The 19,813-nt window shown below is 38.9% G+C and overlaps 1 protein-coding gene across 2 annotated transcripts; it reads right to left on the bottom strand.

Moving 5' to 3' along the window:
- Positions 1 to 6,036: 6,036 nt before the first annotated feature.
- si:cabz01007807.1 lies at positions 6,037 to 19,813 on the bottom strand. Of its 2 annotated transcripts, none has more exons than XM_031738672.2 (30): positions 19,648 to 19,813; positions 19,407 to 19,478; positions 18,700 to 18,765; positions 18,109 to 18,162; positions 17,419 to 17,475; positions 16,132 to 17,310; positions 15,864 to 15,983; positions 15,675 to 15,764; positions 15,465 to 15,527; positions 14,867 to 14,926; positions 14,720 to 14,755; positions 14,405 to 14,461; positions 14,259 to 14,309; positions 14,110 to 14,178; positions 13,688 to 13,753; positions 13,499 to 13,606; positions 13,308 to 13,367; positions 13,140 to 13,205; positions 12,909 to 12,962; positions 12,737 to 12,790; positions 11,486 to 11,548; positions 11,156 to 11,266; positions 10,973 to 11,071; positions 10,819 to 10,878; positions 10,662 to 10,733; positions 8,841 to 8,909; positions 8,679 to 8,718; positions 8,523 to 8,577; positions 7,528 to 7,873; positions 6,037 to 7,368 (listed from the first exon to the last, which is right to left on the bottom strand). In XM_031738672.2, exons 1-30 carry the CDS (start codon positions 19,663 to 19,665, stop codon positions 6,964 to 6,966), a joined length of 3,720 nt encoding a protein of 1,239 aa, XP_031594532.1. In that variant the 5' UTR covers positions 19,666 to 19,813; the 3' UTR covers positions 6,037 to 6,963. The 2 variants fall into 2 exon arrangements, with proteins under 2 accessions (XP_031594532.1, XP_031594533.1); XM_031738673.2 differs by having other exon boundaries at positions 16,132 to 17,286.

Raw genomic sequence — 19,813 nt, 5'->3', positions numbered from 1 at the left:
AAGTGTGGAAACATTGATACACTTCCTCAGATTTATACTATATACTCATTTATACTGTAATGAAAGTTAATAGTGACCTGTACATGTAAATGAAAGAGAGAGTAGAGGAGAACAAGTTATCAGTACATCATGGGGACTCCATATACATATACTGACCAAAAACGAGCACGTTCCTGACAGTAATACCATGGCCAAGGTAAGGTCATCTTCAGAAAGTATCTGGTTATACACATTGTTTCTAAGGTCTTTGGTAATTGTATTATTTTTGAATTTAGAAAACAACTGTTACAGGTCAACCTGGCATTACGCTTGTAGTTTAGCTAATTGATTTGTGTTGATTTGCTTTCAATAACATCCAACCAAGCTCACAGAGATTGGAGTAGATTCCTCCTTTGTTTCCTGGATGATAGACGAATTGACAGAAAGGCCACTCTTTGTCAGGTCCGGGAAATGCATTACTGGGACATTATTGAGCAGCATGGGGACTCAACAGGGGGCCGTCCTGGCCTCATTCTTTTCCACATTGTATATAGCTGACTTCAAAACAGTTCTGAGTTTTGCCAAATCCAGAAATACTCAGATGACACTGCTATTGCTGCATGTGTCTGAATCTGAATACAGGGGTCTTGTAAAAGCCTTCACAAATTGGAGTCACAAAAGTTACCTCATATTGAACACCTCTAAGACAAAGGAAATAAATAGATTTCTGACGATTCAGGCCCCCCTCCAGCCTGTCAAAGTTTGTGCGGTGGACATAGAGGTGGTGACAATATATAAATATATAATTTTACACTTAGATAACAAACTAGACTGGTCCCTGTATATAGACAAACTTTACAAAAAGGTGCAACACTGCCTCTTTATTTCAGAATGCTAAGCTCTCTCTGCAGTAACACACGGAAAGTATTCTACCAGTCTGTGTTGGAAAGTCTGCTGTTCTATGCTGCACTCTGCTGGGGAAGGATACTTGTTTCCGACAAGCTAGTGGCGAAAACTGGCTCTGTAACTGGAACCACGATGGGAATGGTAGTGGAAAGATGGACACTAAAGAACTTATTTGCACTCACAGCATCAGGCTTTTCAATTCTCATACAAATATCAGATTAACTAGGATCAGTACATTTTTTTCTTATTCTTATTATTGTTCCTAAGCAGTTGTCTGGCAAACTGCTCCACAGTGGACCACCTTTGGTTATAAAAACCTTTACTCCACTGTTAGATTATATGTGATATATGTTGACATGAACTGCAATCAGTCCATGGAAAGAGGAATTTTCCTTTTAACAACATTCTGAAGTTACTAAAAGAATAGGTAAATTCTGAGGGCTTTTACTCTGAAATCCAAAATCAGATGGACTTGACATGCCACACTGTAAGGGCATGTATTGATGATATGGACTGCAATTAGTCGATGGAAACAGGAATTTTCCTTTTGATAGTGTCCCCCATTAATTATAAAACATATCTCATATACAGGTTGATTCAAAGAGCTTTTACTTTTAAAATCAGACTGACTTGAGATCGACATTATACCAGTATGAGAATGTCTAGTGATGATATGGACTGCAATTGGTCTGTGGAAACAAGAATTTTACTTTTAACAGCATCCTGAAATTATTGAAAGAGTAGCTCATATACAGGCAAATTCAAATGGCTTTTACTTTGAAATGTAAAATCAGATGATTTGATATTGACATGGAACCAGTGTAAGGGTACTGTTAATATAGACTGCAATTAGTATGCAGAAACTGCAATTTTCTTTTTAACTAAAGTTAGTAAAATAATACCTCAAAAAGATAAATTCAGAGGACTTTGAAATCCCAAAGAAGACAGCTTTGATATTGACGAGGTACTACTACAGTACCAGGGTGTGTCCTGTGGATCTAATGTTAGAGAGTGGATTGATTATTATTATTATGGGCAGATGTGTTTGTTAATGTTGAAGGTTAATCAATTGAAGGTGGCTTTTATTTTGAAATCAGGTCTCGACGTCACTTACCATAATACTCAGTATACACACAAAACACACAACAAAGTGGGCACTCGCTCGTCTGTACTTGTCAAACTGGACGCTAGCTTGACCCCAGTAAATGGGCCTGTGTTTAACCTAACAACACAAACTAGTTTTCAGACGTGTACACCACAGAGTGGTGCGCTTCCTCTTCAAAATTAAGGGAGAGGCATCAAGGCAGTCACACTGTGCTCTGATTTCAGCACAGTGGAGAACATTGGAAAACAACAACTACTTGGCGTCAGTGGGTCACTGCTCCACACCCTGAGAGCTGTGAGCGCTGTGAGAAGGCAGAACGTGACACGACATGCTTTCATTAAACCTACCAGTTTTTACCTGCGGCACCGTGTTACTTATAAGGGCCGTGGCTTTGCTTTTACCCATTCCCTGGGGCTTGTTTTGAATGTGTGCCCAGAAATGTGGAGCTGACTAAGCATTAAACATCCACAGGGGCAACACTAAACTGTTTGGCCTGGATATAAACACCCTTTGTGGGCCTTTCTTCATCTGTCATACCTTTTTTTTAATTAACACATAAGTCATCCCGCAGGATTACACAACAATCCTTCAGCCCTTATTTCTCAACATACTGTAGCCTACTCGTGGTTAACTGAGTTTTGCTTGGAGCATCAAACTTGAGCTGACTGACTGAGCAGTTTTCTTCATTTCAGTTGCCAAAGGATTAAAAAGGATTAGATTAATTTTTTTTTAATGGTAGTCTTAGTTTTCTAAGACTTTTTTTTAACATTCTCTATCCTCTTACTTATTGAGTATTAGCACCACATTAAGAAAAATATTGATAGTTTTGAGAATAAAGTCAAAATTTCGAGATTAAAGTCCTAATTTTAATTGTAGAAAAAGTCCTGTTTTGACTTTTATCTTCAGAATTTTACTTTGAATGATGTACCATAAAATGTGTAGATTACATTTCTTGTGTAGATTACATTTCTTGTTTCAAGATAAACTGCTAGGCCAGCTACGCACATTTTGTGATAATGGTACATCCTCTTCTGATGTCTAATCATCGATAATGTTTAATTTTGTACAAATGCATTTTTCCAAGTTTATGTTTATGGGATAAAAGGAAAATAATTTCCTTTGTTGTCACTAAAACTGATTCTGAAGTACAATTTCACTAACTCAGAGGTCATAGCAACTGTGGCAGTAGCAAAAACTGTAATCTCCACATTTTGACTTTTTTTTCCTCAAAATGATCAGTAATTTGTTTTTCTTTATGTGGTTCTAATTCTCCTTTCTACTATCCTTCCCACTATATTCAAATAGATGTGGGGGATGTATCCGATATCTGCAGTATCACTACCAACACTGATGTTGGTACAGAATCAATGGTAGTGCGATTGTCTAATAACCGGTCACGGCAGATGGCTGCTCCTCCTTGAGCCTTGTTTTGCTGCAGGTTTCTTCCTGTTAAAAGTTTTTTTTCTCCTTCCCACTGTCACCAAAAGTGCTTGCTCACAGTGGGACCGTCCTGGCTTTTTCTGTGTTTTCTTACAATATAAAGAACCTTTAGGCGACAGCATTGTGATTTGGAGCTATATGAATTGAACAGAATAGCATGGAATTGTATTGAAAGTGATTTTTTTCTATCAATTTTTCTTTTTAATTAAAAAAACACACACCTCAAATATGCCCTATGAAAACTGTCTGAACCTTTTTGTGTGGACGTCTCCTTTTTTCTAGCCTTTAGAACATTTAAACAAGAAAAGTCAACCCAAAGAGCATTAATAATAATAATAATGATAATGCATTGGATTTATATAGCGCTTTTCAAGGCACCCAAAGCGCTTTACAATGACATTATTCATTCACGCTCACATTCACACACTGGTGGAGGCAAGCTACGGGATTAGAGATTTGTTTTCTTTTTCAATTATTAAGCAGTGTCACTGTGGTACTTTTAAATGCTCTTTCATCCTCTAACTCTTTGGATTCCTCAAAATACCTAACTACCCCATGGCACACTGGTTGAGTGTGTCCATTAGACACACTCAACCACTTGATGTCAGTGTTGCGAAGCTTTCAGCTGAAATTGTCAATACAAATGATTGCTTTTAGTTTCCAGTATATGAACTCACCTTTGTGTCACATCAATTGGATAGGGACTTTCTGATATTTTACTCTCTGTGGTTGTTGTTGTTGTTTTTAAGAAATTAAGAAATATTATGAATCATGATTTTTCACACCTTAAAGTTGTCTTATTGTTAGCTGCTAATGGCTAAAACATTCTTAACCTATAAGGTGTGCTCTTCTCACCTTTCTTTTAAATGATATTTCTTAACAGCAGAATCTTTTAAAGCTTTTTTGATTTTTCATTTTTGGACAAAGACATGACTCAGTGTGTGCATTAGCAGTTACCTAGACAAGATGGAATAAACTAGCTGTCCTGTGAAGGAGTCTTAGTATATTGGATAGATTATATGAGGTGAAAAATGAGTGCCTCCACTGTCTTTTTTTTTTTTTTTTTTTTTTTTTTTCACAGTTCTGTAACCCAAACAATTGATTCTAGCATTTTAATTATGACAGTAAATACTCACAGATACAATGTTGCAAACAAACTTTTTATTCTAGCTCCTCCCCAATACACTTCTCCACCCTACAAACCAATTTACTAACAAAACAGCTTCCTGTTCATTTCTTTGGATTTTTATTTGTTTTGGTATTTTTTCTATTCATGACTTCATTTTTAAAGCAAATTTTCTATAGTTTTACAACTTGCTTTTGACAGCCAAAACACAAAATGAAGAAACTAGCGTCAAACTGTGGGCCAAGTCTTTAATTCTACCATAATATATACTTACTGTGCTCTCAGTAGCGGTTTTAGATACGGGCGACACGGGCGGTTGCCCGGGGCGGCATCGTGGTGGGGGGCGGCATCACGGGCATCGGCAAAAAAAAAAAAAAAAATTGCTCGTACTCATGCTGCCCCGACATCAGCCAGCGCATATTGGGAATGGCATAGGCACCGATCGGTTTTCTATCGCCCATTTGCTGGGAGTAAGGGCGCCCTCCGTTTGCTAGGTGCGCCTGCTGCTTGCTGCACAGGGAGGAGAGGGCGGGGCGGCGGGGGATTCTCTGACCGGCTGGAGCAGCATCTAATAACCAACTCGCAAAATAAAAGAAAATAAAAACAAACCAACAAACACGAAAACACCGGACATTATGATACAGACTTATAATTTGCACCGATGTTTTTTTCGAAATTCTATACACGAAAAGTGAGCGCGAGAGCCCTCGGTGCGCCTGCTCGCTGCTGAAGTCAAAGTAAACTTTATTGTCATCTCCGCTACATACAGTCCAGTATATAGAGAGACGAGACGACGAGGCTCCAGTTACAGCAGTGCAAGTAAACAAACAATAAATATAAGAAGAGTAAGAAGATAAATATACACTTTAGGACTCGGGGTAAGCTCAGTTTAGAAAAAAGAGAAAAGAAGAGGAGGAGAAACGAGCAAAAGATACAGGTAAGCAGATGTGTCATTGGATAATGGCAGGTCATCCTGAAACAATCAGAATCAGAATCAGAATACTTTATTAATCCCTAAGGAAATAATGTGGGTTACAGTTGCTCCAAGAAGAAATGGTAAAAATAGTAACAGTAACAGACTAGACTCCAAACAATACATCATGTTACAGATTTTAATATTAATTAGTCATTGTCAATTGTTGATTTGTCCTGTTCTCATTGCATGACAAATTATGATGGCTGTTTGGTAGCCGTTTGCATACTATGCATACTCTCTCTCTCTTCATACATGTGTGCGTGCGTGTCTGTGTCTGTGTGTGTGTTTCTCTGGTGAAATTCAGTATGGTTCCGACAACAGTTTTATCCTTAATATGTTTTATGTGTGTGTGTGTGTGTGTGTGGCGGCGGGGGGGGAGGGGCGCCAGAGGGAGTGTTCGCCCAGGGCGCCAAACAGGCTAGGACCGCCACTGTGTGCTCTAATGCTAATTTCATGTCTATTTATGTTAGGTTTGCCAAGTCAAATTATAGAAGTACACATAGGTTCAGTGTTACACGAGCATATTTCTTTATTTCACTGTCTTGACAAATACATCTTACTCAGGTTAAAACTAATGCAGGAAGATTCACAAACTAAAGCCTTCCTTTATTCATAGTCAGGTTCAATATAGCAGTTAATATAGAGGCTCATTCAGATTACCAAAAAAAAGGAAGAAAAAGGGTTGCTCTATGTACAGAGTCAGAATAACTCGTCAGAAAAGGAAAATGTTAAAGTAACAAAGTAAAATCTATATGAATTTATAATATATCTTGCAGCACAGAGCATCTCAAATCCATGCCATGTAATATAATTCAACAACAAACAAAAAAAATACCAGTTAAAAACTGCATTATAGTGACACATCACCAGTATAAAAAAAAATTATAATAAAAAAAAATTATCATAATGCGCATGCAAATGGGTTATTTCTCTTTATAAACTTTAGGCTTGTTTTTAGGAGAGCAGTACAATGATATATTAAAAATAAATTAACATATTCAATAAATTACCCAAACATTTCTTTGATTGTGAATATGAAGCACTGTCACATTTTCTCTATAAACAATTAAAATGGGTTCAGCTCTTCAATTACTAAAGTTGATCTTACAGATAATAAAAAAATAGTTGCGAGAGTAAAATTTACCAAACACAATACTACTAATACTTCCACTGCAAACATTTTAATCATGAAATCAAGTCAATCATGAAACTGCATTGTATTGTCTGCAGCCAAAGTGACCATTACAAGCGTCACATGTGTTGCATTCCTTGCAGCACAGTTGTAATTTACTCGAAGCACCTCGAATAGAATAAACCAATCTGAAACTTCATATTTAATGGGAGGTGCAAAATGAATCAACAGTTCCATCACTGAGCCAGGAGAGGGTGTTGGTAATCTTTTATAGATGAGTGGCAATGTGCTGGAGTTGCTCAAATACTTCCAGTGGTCTCCTGAAGCTCCTCTCTGATGGTGTTAAGTTCCACTATTGTGTCATTGAGCACAGCTGCAACTTGTTTTAGTCTAGCTACCATCTCCGTCTTGCAGCTTTTCTTCAGCTCCCTGGAGTCCTTGGTGAAGTACTTATCCATGCCTTTAAAGAGTCCTTGCACTGAGGCCACCGCTCCGTCAGTTATTTCCGTCGCTCGCATCACGGGGGAGTCGACCAAGCTTATCATTTGGACGGCCCTGCGGATCTCCCAGTCCTCTGAGTAATGCTGGGTGCCAGACCTGAGAAACGGATGGCCTCGCAGTTTGTACAAGCCCTCATTGACAAAGTGGAGGATTTTGTTGATGTCCAGCAGGTGAGTCTCATACTCTTGCAGCACTATCTCAACCTAAAGAGAGTCAGAAAAGAAAAAGGCAGGTTCAAGCACGAGATGAGACGTGATATTCATTTTTAACTTTTACAAAAAAGTTGCATTAAATCCTCAAATGAGAAGTAAAAACACTGCTCTGAGATCCACGGCACTGCGCTTTATAAAACTGCAGCTTACCTTCTTCTGGTCCTGCATGTTGTTAACATTGTCCGAGATGGCTGCAGAGGCCGAAGTTATTCCTCCAGCTGCCGCCACACCCACACCAACAGCTGTAATTACCAGAGAGGCACCAAAAGTGAAGGGTGCCAGAGCTAAGCCAGCAATAGCTGTCACACCGCCCACAGCTGTGGTGGTGCCACCAGTGATGCCAGCAATCTTGGCTTTCTGGTGGAACTCGTTGATGTCGTCAGCAATGGCGTGGAGCTTGATGATGTCCTGCCAAAGGACCTCAGCTCGCTCTGTGAAGACCTTGTTGAATACACGCAGGCCTCGATGAACCTTGTCTGCCAATATGGTGAACGACCTGGGAAATAATTGAGAGCCAAAGTAGAGAATTGGAAGCAGCGAGTTAAAATCGGATTCTTGATCAAATAACATCTGGGATCCCATCAGCTTGTCTGCTGACCTGGCCTGAAGAGGCCAATATTCCTGGCTCCCAGTTTAGCCAGAATATAAGTGAACCAATATCACAGATTTTTTCCAGGCTAAATTTTGCACCACCAAAATGATTCACAACAAATTATAAAAGAATTCCATCTGCATGGTGTGTAGTTTGTCCATAAAATCAAAATGACATCAATGGGATCAAAATGACAGGGAACAGAGCAGAAGGCAGCCAACAGGGCAAAGAAGAGCTTTTATAAGAAAGCTTCATTAAGAGAGTACAGCCGATTACAAGGAATAAAGGTGGTCCATACCTGATAATTAACTTTCAACCACATTAGAAACTAGTTCACCTTATTTACTGTATTTCCACGCGTTTTTAAACATTTCAAAAAACCAACAAAAAAACCCCCAAAATAAACACTGCACTCATTTCCCATTTGCCTAGAAAAAATATTTTAAAAAGGAGGGGTTATAAGATCTTTTTCTCAGTAACTATACTTATTTACTGAATAACAGATTACCACAACATTAACTTCTGGTATCAAGCTGCAAATTACTGCACATACTTGGAGTCATCTTTCATGACTATCTCCTCATCGTCTGATGCCACCTCGTCCCATTCTGTAATGCAAAACAAGCAACAGGTGTTATTTAACCTTTGAAGATATGTCAAAGTGTTAGCTTCCTTTATTTGAATGTGAACAAGTCTGATTGTGACTCACGCTCCACTGTGTTCCACCACTCCATCAAACTATCAGTGTCCTGTGAAAAGCATGACAGTTTACTTGAAAGATCAGTAAACAAGCCTGTTTAAAACTGAGTATCTGCAGTGTTTAAAATAAAAAAAAAAATTAAAAAAAAAGAGAACGAAAACAAAAACTGACCCCATCATCATCTTCAGTCTCATTTTCTGCCAAAGCCTGCTCATCCATCTGAGCAGCCCGCCACTCTGCCTAAAATGGAAAGGAGGGGTGGACGTGACCAAAAACAAACCAGTGAATGAGTCAACAAGTCTCTGCAGCACACATTCATACATGACTTATCAAAACATAGCATTAGCTGAGCCCTTGCACATATCAAGTTGCAGTTGGTGTGTCAGACTATGCAACTAAACCAGTCTGGCCGCATGTCAAAGGAATGTGGTCCAGAGAGAAACAGAACGAAGGCAGCAGTGAGGACGAAAACATTTCACCGTCAAAAAGCAGCCGACGACTGAGCAACTAAAGTTTGCCTTGTATAAATAACGACAAAGTGTCCTTAAGGCAAGGAAAGGAAAGGAAATCACTCAGAACAATTTGTTTGATCCTGTTTTAGGCTTCGGTTCTGTCACAGCAACACACTCTTGATTTACTAAATCAAGCTTAGAACAGAGTTATTAGTGTAAAATAGCAAAACTGGTAACAACGCTGTACCCAGCACTGATATGTGTTCAAAGTTTACCATGACAGCATTGTTATTTTAAAGATTATTTAAAGGTAAAATTCTCCATGAAGATGATTCAATGGGAAATTTTTAACTGAGCCTGAAGTTGTTATGAAACTCAAAGCCAAGTCAAGAATGTGTATCACAACCCAGAATAACCTGAGAGGAAGCAAATGCTTCTTATGAGGACATTAATACTGGTTTGACTAGATAATAGTTATGGACACACTGTTCATTGCTGTGTAAGTAAAAGTACTTTTGTAACATTCAGTTTTGTTTGTCTTGATGCATTCTCAATCATCCAGGAAAGTAAATCTCCAAAAGTTGCATCTGTTCATCTGGACGTAGCGTTTTGTGGGAGAAACGTAGAAGGCCCTGAGTAAATGTGGTTATCCCAGCTGGACTTTTGTCAAAGCTGGAAAGGCACCTAAAGAAAGCTCCAGCCGATCCAGGAGAGAAGGACAACCGCTGCCCAAGCGAAAACCTGTAGTGATCCCATATGTGTCAGGAGTATCGGAACAGTTGAGACGCATTTTTTCTAAACACCGGGTCTCTGTGGCTTTTAAACCCCAAAACACGCTGCGCCAAAAACTGGTCCACCCAAGGATCGGGTCCCCGACACAAACAGAGTAACATAGTGTACGCTGTTAAGTGCCAGGAGGATTGCCAGGATTTATACATCGGGGAAACCAAACAACCTCTAGCGAAGCGGATGGCACAACACAGAAGAGCTACCTCATCAGGCCAGGACTCTGCAGTTTATTTACACCTACAGGCCAGTGGACACTCTTTCAATGATGAGGATGTACACATCCTGGACAGGGAAGAACGCTGGTTTGAGCGCTGAGTCAAGGAGGCCATTTACGTGAAAAGGAAAGACCATCTCTGAATCGAGGAGGGGCCTAAGGGTACATCTTTCGCCATCTTACAATGCTGTGATTGCAGCCATTCCCCAACTCTCTGTGAATGGTACTCATGGCCATTGATCAGTGTTCTTTGATCAGTGGGTTTTGGTCAGTGGTTGTTGATCAATGGTCATGGGAATTTGCATAATTATGATTAAGGAACTGACCTCACAGCCCATTGTTCCTTCAGTGGGCTGGTTTCAGTCATTATGCAAATGTACTGTTTATAAGGTTTGGGGAAACCTGCAGTCAGCTGAGACTGAAGAAGTCACTTGGATGAGTGACGAAACGTTTCTCCCACTGAAAACGCTACATCCAGATGAACATAATCAACTTTTGGAGATTCAGTTTTGTTCATGTTAAAAGCCGTGAACTCACCCTAGCAGCCTCTGATAGGTAGTTGCTAGCTCCTGGTGGATCTTCACTGTCTGCATGTGGTGTGACTTTGCCCTATAAAAAAAACAACAGTAATGATGCGGTCTTGTACCTGAAGACCAGACAGCAATAAGAAAAACTCCTGAAAAGTTTAGCAAACCTTGCGTTTCAGGTTTTTGGGAACTTTTTTGGGGGACTTTGGAAGTTTTGAGGTCTTTTTCTGTTGGCAGGGGAGAAAAAACAAGTATTTTTCAGTCATATATTACATGATGGCAAAAGAAAGCAATAGAAGTAAATCAAAGTGAAATGAGTACCGGTTTGTAGAAGTCCACTTCATCTTGTTCATCTTCATCATACATCTCTCCGGGACTCCTGAAATCTCTGTCTGCCGTGTAGTCCTCGGCAAACACATTCTGCACGAAATAAATAAATGAAACCCAAAGCTCAATAAGTGTTAGCAATAGTGTGTTATGCCAATGTTTGTACGATAAACATACACTTGATGCCTGCTGGGGTGTGTGGTAGCTGAATCCGATTGGCTCGCTCTGTCCCTTGGCTGTCTTAGGTTTTCGTGGCACAGGACGGGGAGGTTTAGGTTTGGATTTTTTCTAACAGGGAAAAGACAATTTTATTTGTCATGGTGATGGCACAAAGATGTATTTAACAGCATGAATAGATCAGAATCATTTTTCCAAGTTACTCGGCAAAAAAAAAACTGTCCAAATTGCTCTTTTTGTTGCATCATACCTTGTTTCAAAGATTTTATGGTACTGTTACAAAACACAAATATGAGAAATTTAAAATAATAAAAAAAAAATCTAAAATACCGGTTTGCAGTCCTCCATTTCATGTAGCTCTTCACTTTCTAGCTCCTCTGCACACCAGCTGGTCTTTATCAGATTAAGAAAAGAAGAAACTTTATGAAAATCAGAAATCAAAAACTCATCACTCATCCTGAATCCAGACAGTATTACTCAGAGCAAAAATATTATAATAAAATTCCTGAATATTCAATCTGTTATGAATTCACCCATAAAGCTGTAACTAAATCCTGCTGAGGACAAGTCATTCACAAAGCATACAAAAGCTACTAAAGGCGATACAGAAGGCTTATTTTTCCCCTTCAGAGGAAACCAATAACTTAAGTTTGCATAATCCAATAATCTTTTTAAACTTTAGAGGACACAATCATCTCTAAAGTATGAAATGAAAGACGGCCAATCCAAACAAAGCAAACTTGTCCTATTAAGATTTAAGGTGGGTTCACTGAGTCACATTTAACTCATGCATTCAATAATACTAGTACATGCTCATGGCGCAGTATTACTTGGTCTGTGATTTTAGTCCATTGTCAGGTGGTTGCTAGGCAACAACACGTATCATAGGAGGCATCGTTCTAATTTTGTGGCTATAAACAACATCTTAGCGTTGTGAAATTCAATATCATACAATGCTATAAAGAGTACAGTTTAAGCCCGTTGGTAGGTAGGTGGTTGCTTGGCAACATGAAGACATAATATGATAGAGATAATTTTCAAGGAGCCAAAATATGCATGTCAAATTTTATTGCGCAACTCTTAATTGCAGGCAAACAGATTCCGTGTATTATAGTAACATAGAAGAAAATATTTCCCCTTTCATTGGTACAACTCCTGGTAAGCTTGCAATTTGAATTTCCCATCTCATGTGATAATTTAATTTATCAGTTCTGATGTTAACGTCACAATATGACAATATTGGTGGGCAGAGTGATGACAGAGTGATTACAAGGCTTCATTACATCAAATACCATTTCAAACTACAAGGTTTCTAAATAGTAATTAATATGGAATGTAATCAAAAATAGTAATTCATTACAAAAACTAAACATAATATTATAAGTAATGACAATTAGGTTAGTTAAGAATACATCTTTTTATGTACCGATTTACTTATTTTCATTCTACTATAAAAAGTGCTTAAAAACAAAACCATGACAACTCTGTTTCTTTGCCTTTTTTAAAGGGTAAGCAAACTGGTTATAAACAGGACACTGAGTTATAGAAGACAGGTTTATGCAAGCCAAATCTGACTATTACCTTCTTATCAGGTGTGTAGCCATGTGCACCAAAAGCTCCGTCATGTGATTTCTCCTACATGGAAAAACAACAATTTCAAGAATGTGAAATGCCTTCATACCACAAATACGACATTTGAGCAACATCACATGCAACGTCCAAACTACAGGAGTCCTAGTTTACACACTCCTACCTTTGAGCCTTTATGAGGTGTATAACCATGAGCTCCCTTTGAATCATCATTTGTCTGAAGAGAAAATGGTTTAAAACATTTTTGCATTTTTTTTTAAACTGTTTTTTTGCAAATCACATGATTTTTACTTACAAAGCAGTAGAATCTGAAATTTAAATAGTGCTCTGTGTGTGTGTGTGTGTGTGTGTGTGTGTGTGTGTGTGTGTGTGTGTGTGTGCGTGCAAGTAATACCTTAACTGGAGCAATGACGAATCCTCTGCGTGGCACAAACTTCACTTTCAATGACTTTTTGGTTTTCTGGAGAGAGAAAAGACCAGATTTCTTAAAATGCACGGCAGTCTGCAGACTCTGTTATTTAACATAAGCATAACAAAAGCAAACAAATTTCAGAGCATGAACCTCTCCGTGAGTTTCCCCTTCTTCCCCCTCTTCACCACTGCTTTGCTCCAAAGCTGCCCCCTGTAAAATGCACATTATCCATTGTTAATGCAGATATCAGGCCCCAATCACATGGCAGCAACTCAAAGCATTTACACAAAAATTGGGGGAAATTCATGTATCCATACTAACTACACATTCACACAACCTACCTTTGATGCATAAGGTGAATGTCCATTCATGTCCTTTTCCTCCATCACAGGAGAATTGGCAGATGGTCTCCTAAACAGGTGACTAACCTTTGGCTTCACAGTTTTCTTCTGGTAATACAAACATGCTGTTAATGAACAAAGTTATGAATTCTACTGAAATGTTAGAAGAGGGAGGAACATAATCTATACTTTGTAGTCCATCTCCTTGTTATCTTCAAGCTCTTCTGCAGACATGTGCAGCTCTGAAAACTGTTCCTGAAAATAAGAACGACACTTAAATTAGTGTGTTCGCTAGGAATCTAATAATGACCAACTTTACAGTGAAGCAAGCAAACGGCATGCCCAGGTTTTATTAATATTTATTACTTTAACTATAAAACTTTAAGGAAATTCTAAACTATTGGGAGTGTAGTGGTTTACAGATTTGCCTAGCAGCTGAAAGGTTACCCAAGGCACAGATCACCCGAGACACAGGAATGTTTCCCACTTGAACCATTTCTAAAAGCATTGATAATTTTATTTGTTCTTCCTAGAATAATCTTTTCCCTTTTTTTCCAGTTTTAGCCTTTAATATTGCCCAACCACAGAGAATTTGGACAATCTAGTGTTACCTTGGATGATTTACTCGTGAGGGGTGGCGTGTTGCTCTTCCCGTTATTTATGTCATCAGGAGACTTGCTCTAAAAGGTGAGAATCCTTGGCATTAAAATGACAAACAGTCACACAGAAAGAAGCAGGGAAACTGTTTTTGGTAGCGTACCTTTGACCCTCTCCTGGACAAGTGGGACATTCTGAATGTCTTGTTCTTTTTCTATAAGAAATACCGGAGGTGAAGCTACATGCAAGACATATGGATGTAAAACAGCCGGGAATGTGTAACAGTGAATAAAATGAGATAGATGATACCTTGCTCTTGCTAAGACTCCCATCTTCACTACTTCCTCCATCAGAATCGGCCATTGCCTAAAGAAAATATTTTGGACTTTTAGCTTCTTTTTGGTTTAACCCTCTCAAGGCAGGCGTTGCAGATTTGCAACAGTTAAAACACTAACAACCTGATTACCCCACATACATATTTTATGAGTTTTTTTTTACTCAGAAGTACCACTGCAGGACTTGGTTGTGCATTAGCAACTAAAACTTAATTTGAGCCTGAGAGGGTTAAAATAACGATTAAAAATAAATAAATAAAAGCTAGTCAAATAACGAACGGTCTCTGACCTTCAGCGACTCCCTTCGCAGTCTCAGTGTTCCTGACTAGGGGAAAAAATATCACAGGTTTAGTAGCTTGAATGTTTTTAGCATAATTTTGCATAGACATGGGTTCATGATGTTCTCTAAGGTCAATTTTAAGAAATGTGTCCTTACAGGTTTGAAGTTTGGGTCTAGCTGAGGACTGTCATCAGGCCAGTCTTCCACACACCTTTCCTGTTTTAAGATGTTAATAAAACAGATCTTTATATTGCCAGTTGCCCACCCTCTTGTAATAATTCATGTTACAATATGTGTGTGTGCAACAACAGCAGAAGAGCTTTTGTGACGCAGTGGTGGTGCCATTTAGTTTTAGTATGCATATCCACCCTAAACAGAGTGCATTCCTGCGCCCAGTGAGGTTTGGCTTCCATTTCAGATGGTCTCTCTTTACCATCAGGTCAATATACAGCGTCAGTTCATCATTCGATAATAACATTTTCCAATAGACAAACTGCCTTGAATGTGATCGATTGGTAGTCATAAAGGTAAGCATTTAGCTTCACTGGTCTTGTATCTTTATATGGAAGGCATATTAAGCCTACTGACATTAAGACACTTTTACTGCTGGATAATGTTCATTCCATCCAACATTTCCATAGGATCTCAGAAACAGTGTTGCCTCCGTCTTTCTGTAGAAAGTCCCCATCTTTATCGCAATCTCTGGCAAATTTGTGATGTTTGCAAAGTCTCATATTTGATTAATGAAACTTACCTGCCCAATAAGCAGGATGTCTTCAAAGACAACATAGTTCTCAGGCTCCACTGATTTCATTTCCTGCACAATTATAATAAATAAATATTTATAAAAAGAATATTTCCTATTCAGAGGATCATTTAAAAAACTGCTGTTTTAAGCTCTTATTATATTTAATGTGCAAACCAATTAGTCACATAAATTTGAAATTTAAACCCCATGGCGTACCGGAGTTTTTTGTTTACGGCGAGTAATCGGTTTTAGATTTTTGAAGGATGGTTTGGGAGAGACCTTCGGTACACTTGGTTCAGGTTCACTCTAAACACAGCAGCGAGGAGACAAAGAAGACCGTTAAAAGCAAAGTAAATCCAGTGTATTTGTCAGTTCAACAAGCAGAAAACTCAGTTTTTAGCCTACAGGGGATTCCAACTGTGGTGCAATTTCTGGTTTTGGTGGCTTTTCTGGCTGTGGTGGCCGTTCCGGCCTTCGATGTCGAATTCGAGGAAGCGGCTTCGGCGGACGTTTAAAAGACTGCATCTGTGAAATAGATTATAAAAGAATCTATCAGGCGCATGTCGTATAAATCAGAGTTAAACTTTGCTGCTGATATACATCCTACAGGACAAAGGGAACTTCACCACAGCACACTTGAATGTACAGATAATGAATGATGGTTGTTACATACGTTGTTCATTCTACTTGGAGATTGGCCGGGTGAGTCAGACAGATCCCCGGCCTGAATGATGGGGGTCGGCTGAAGAATGTCATGCTTGGTTCCCTGAGGAGTTGTCAAGGTAATCTCTTGTGGCTTTTGGAAAGGCTTTGGTGGAACTGGTGGCGGAGCTTTTGATTTTTTAAATACATGTGAAGATGATGCGTCTGGCACATCCAATTTCAATTCTGAAGGACTGTTAAGAGAAGAGTATGAGGAATTTGAGGCAATATTTTTGGAGGCCTTTCTCTGTGATGGAAGTCGCTGAAAAATGTCTGGGGTCCCACTAGAAATGTCCTGGAAAGGGTCATATTTTGTAAAGGGAGTGGAACCAAATGGGTCACCCAAACTGGAGACATCTTGGAATAAATCCTTTGCGATCGGGCTTGCGAATGGATCAACTGAATTCGTCGATGAAGTGGAAAATGCGCTCAAATTTTCTTTAAAAGACAAGCCAACAAGTTCCTTCTCTTTAGTATCTTGTCTGTCTTTCTTTGTTGAATCTACCTGAAATAAATCAGTTTCTTTGGTTGGGGCAGTGTAAAATGGCTGTGGTGACTGAAACAGATCATCCACCTTCTCAGTGGCAGTATAAAATGAATTTGCCACAGCAGATTTTGGAGTCTGGAACAGATCATCCTCCTTATTTAAAGGAGATGTGAATGGGTCTACAAATGTACTGGCAGGTTTATCAAAAGGGCCTGCCTTCTTAGCCCATGCAGTTTCGAATAAATCTTCATTTTTAACAGCCTGGAAAAGATCGTCCTCTTCGCCTTTAAAGAGGTCAGAGCTTCTGGACGGAAAACTCTTAGAGAGGTTCTGCCCATGAGCCGGACTTGCTTTAAATAAGTTTGGAGAGTTCAGGGTCACATCATGAAAACCATTAGCAGTTGCATTATGACTTGGTACTGATCTGTGGAAGAGGTCTTTGTCATTGTTGTCATTTTGGCTTTTGAACAGGTTGTTCTTGGGTTCAGGAAACATGCCTCCATTTTCCTCAGTCTTATTTTCAGAGGGAAGATCCAGAGGAGAGTTCTGAAAGTCAGGTGGAGGCACAAAGATGGAATCACAGTCGACGCTCTCCGAAGTTTTCTTTCTTTTGTCCTCTGTTATGTCACCTTTGTTTTCCTGATAGTGGAGCACAACATTATTCTTAAAAAAAAAAAAAAAAAAAAAAAAAAAAAAAAAAAAACTCAATAAAACAAAAACGTGATGTTGTCATCTGGGTTTAAAAGCATGAAATCAGTGTAATATACATACCAGGTAATATGCATAGAAAGGGTTCATCCTGGAAGAACTCCCATTGACTCCATTCCTCTTTTAAAAGGAGAGTAAAGGAAGTGATTTTAGTCATGTCATGCAAACATACAAAAACATATCTCAGGGCTTAACAGGAAATGTTCCTGAAACAATTACACAGACTGTCACAGGGTAGGGTGGCAGCAGGGTAGTATTTATGACAAGTTTAACTTTAGTTGCTTCAGTATTGCCCATAATTGATCTTTTCTTAATATTTCAATGGCCACATACCAGAATAGTGCCTCTCGCAAAGTCATTTGGAAAGCATCGCTAAGATATGCTTCTTTTAATGACAGTCTAAGATTAATCGCTACAGTGTGTGAATGTGTGTGTGAATGGGTGGATGACTGGATGTGTAAAGCGCTTCGGGGTCCTTAGGGACTAGTAAAGCGCTTTACAAATACAGGCCATTTACCACAGGCCATTTACAACATGCTGACAAGGCACTTTATTAATAGAAAAGTCCAGTCAGACAAGATCTCTTGATAACAGTTAGCGTGATTAGACAAAGGGTGCGGCTTTAACCCGTGACACAGACAGAAAAGGAGGACTTATAAAAACACAAACATGAGTTTAAATTAACACAGTCTCACAAACTTAAAAAAAAAAAAAAAAAAAAAAAAAAAAAAAGGGGGGAATGCTTCTTCTCACCTGTGGTTCAACGTTGTCTGTCACATCTGTAGCAGCAGCTGACCACTCACCACCCTGTGGGCAAAAAGTCACTGACACTAAAAAAATTTCTAGAGTGAAGCATTTACATAATGACATTTGGAGGATGTATCATGTGTTAGTTGCCTGAAATGCTAATCAATAAATACACTTTTCAAAGCATGCGGCATGCACTTCCACACCTGTCTATTAAACAGAAACTCATAATTTGGCACCGTTTAAACCATAACTCACATGTATGACAGAGGCACATCTGTGCTCATGCAGGGGAACCAATGCTTCTCGAAAATTTTACATAACCTGCAGTTCTGTGTAGGTGAAAAACTGGTTTCTACCCTCTGTGGTTTCTTTTTTTTGCCATTCATTTGTCAAAATTTCAGGTTGTCACAAATTGTGACCTACTAAGTTAAACTTTTGAGAAAATAACTAACACACCAAATTTTAGGTATTATGTCAAAATTTTTAGACAACCTGAAATTCTGACACCCCCCTCACTTTTCCCCCTCTCTTCTTCCTCCAAAGAAAGTATGGATTGTAGATCGAAAGCAAGAGTGTGCATTTGTGTCTGCTCACCTTGTACTGATTATGGAAAGGACTCTGGGAAACTCTTCTCAGCATATTCTGCAGTTCCACGATACTCTATAAAGATAACATGCATGGATTATGGTCCATTTTTCTTTATTGTGAGCCAGCAAGTACAATACCAGTGATAGTTTGGTATCAATGGAATATTTTCAGATTGCAGTTAAAATGATGACGATTATCTAAACAAAATAGCTACATGTAACTTTCTGAGACTTAAGGATGTATTCCTGCAGAAGGTTCTTCTTTTACTTTTATTCCACAGTACATACAGTATGTAGAGGCTTAAAAGCAGCTGTACTTTTAAACTAGACTGTTGCACGACATAAAGAAGTCACACAACATCTACTTTAAGATGAAATCATGTACGCCTCCTCCTCCTGTAGAATCTCGTGTTTAGAAATGAAACGAATCAATGTATGTTTGTGATTGACAGGAGTCAAACAGCAGTGATCGCACAAACTTAGCTTTGCTGTGCAAAAGGCATGCATGACAGGAGGCATCTTGATATTCTGGGTATGTCAATCTAGTTCGTTTGCCTTAACAAAAACAACACAACATGCCAGCAGCAGTACAGTGAAACTGGCGACGACACATGAAACCATGAAGAGATCAGTGTTTGACAGTCTGAGGACATAATGTGAAAACTGTAGTATCTTTTGAGTGGTTCATTGACTAGTGCACTTTTAAGTACTCACACGTCGTCTCTCTCCAGATGCAGTTTCTGATGTTGTCGCCTCTCCGTGCCCGTCCCCTCCCTCGATATTTTCCTACAATATTCAAACAAATCAAAGTAACCGATTACCAACAATGAAGCTGCTGTTTCTGACAATGGAAAGTTTTAAACCTCCTCAAAACGTCAGCCTGCACATTCTAATTAGCTTGTAACAGTCTCACACTGATCATTCGCTATTTATTTGAATTTTTTTTAATACTCACAGCCGCATCTTCCCTCATGATGAGCAAAACTGGTTAATTTTTTGATGTTGAAGGTGAACCGGTATGTGTTTCCCCACCGGTGTGAGTTATCCTTTACACAATCAACTTTCTGTTAGATTTAAACGCAGCAGCAGCTACTCTGGACTTACTTGAGTCACGTTTATAA

The sequence above is a fragment of the Oreochromis aureus genome, linkage group 3 (assembly GCF_013358895.1).
Source record: "Oreochromis aureus strain Israel breed Guangdong linkage group 3, ZZ_aureus, whole genome shotgun sequence".
Taxonomy (NCBI): Eukaryota; Metazoa; Chordata; class Actinopteri; order Cichliformes; family Cichlidae; genus Oreochromis; species Oreochromis aureus.
Note: the sequence above shows the minus strand (reverse complement) of the source record. Positions and strands in the feature narration are given on the sequence as shown.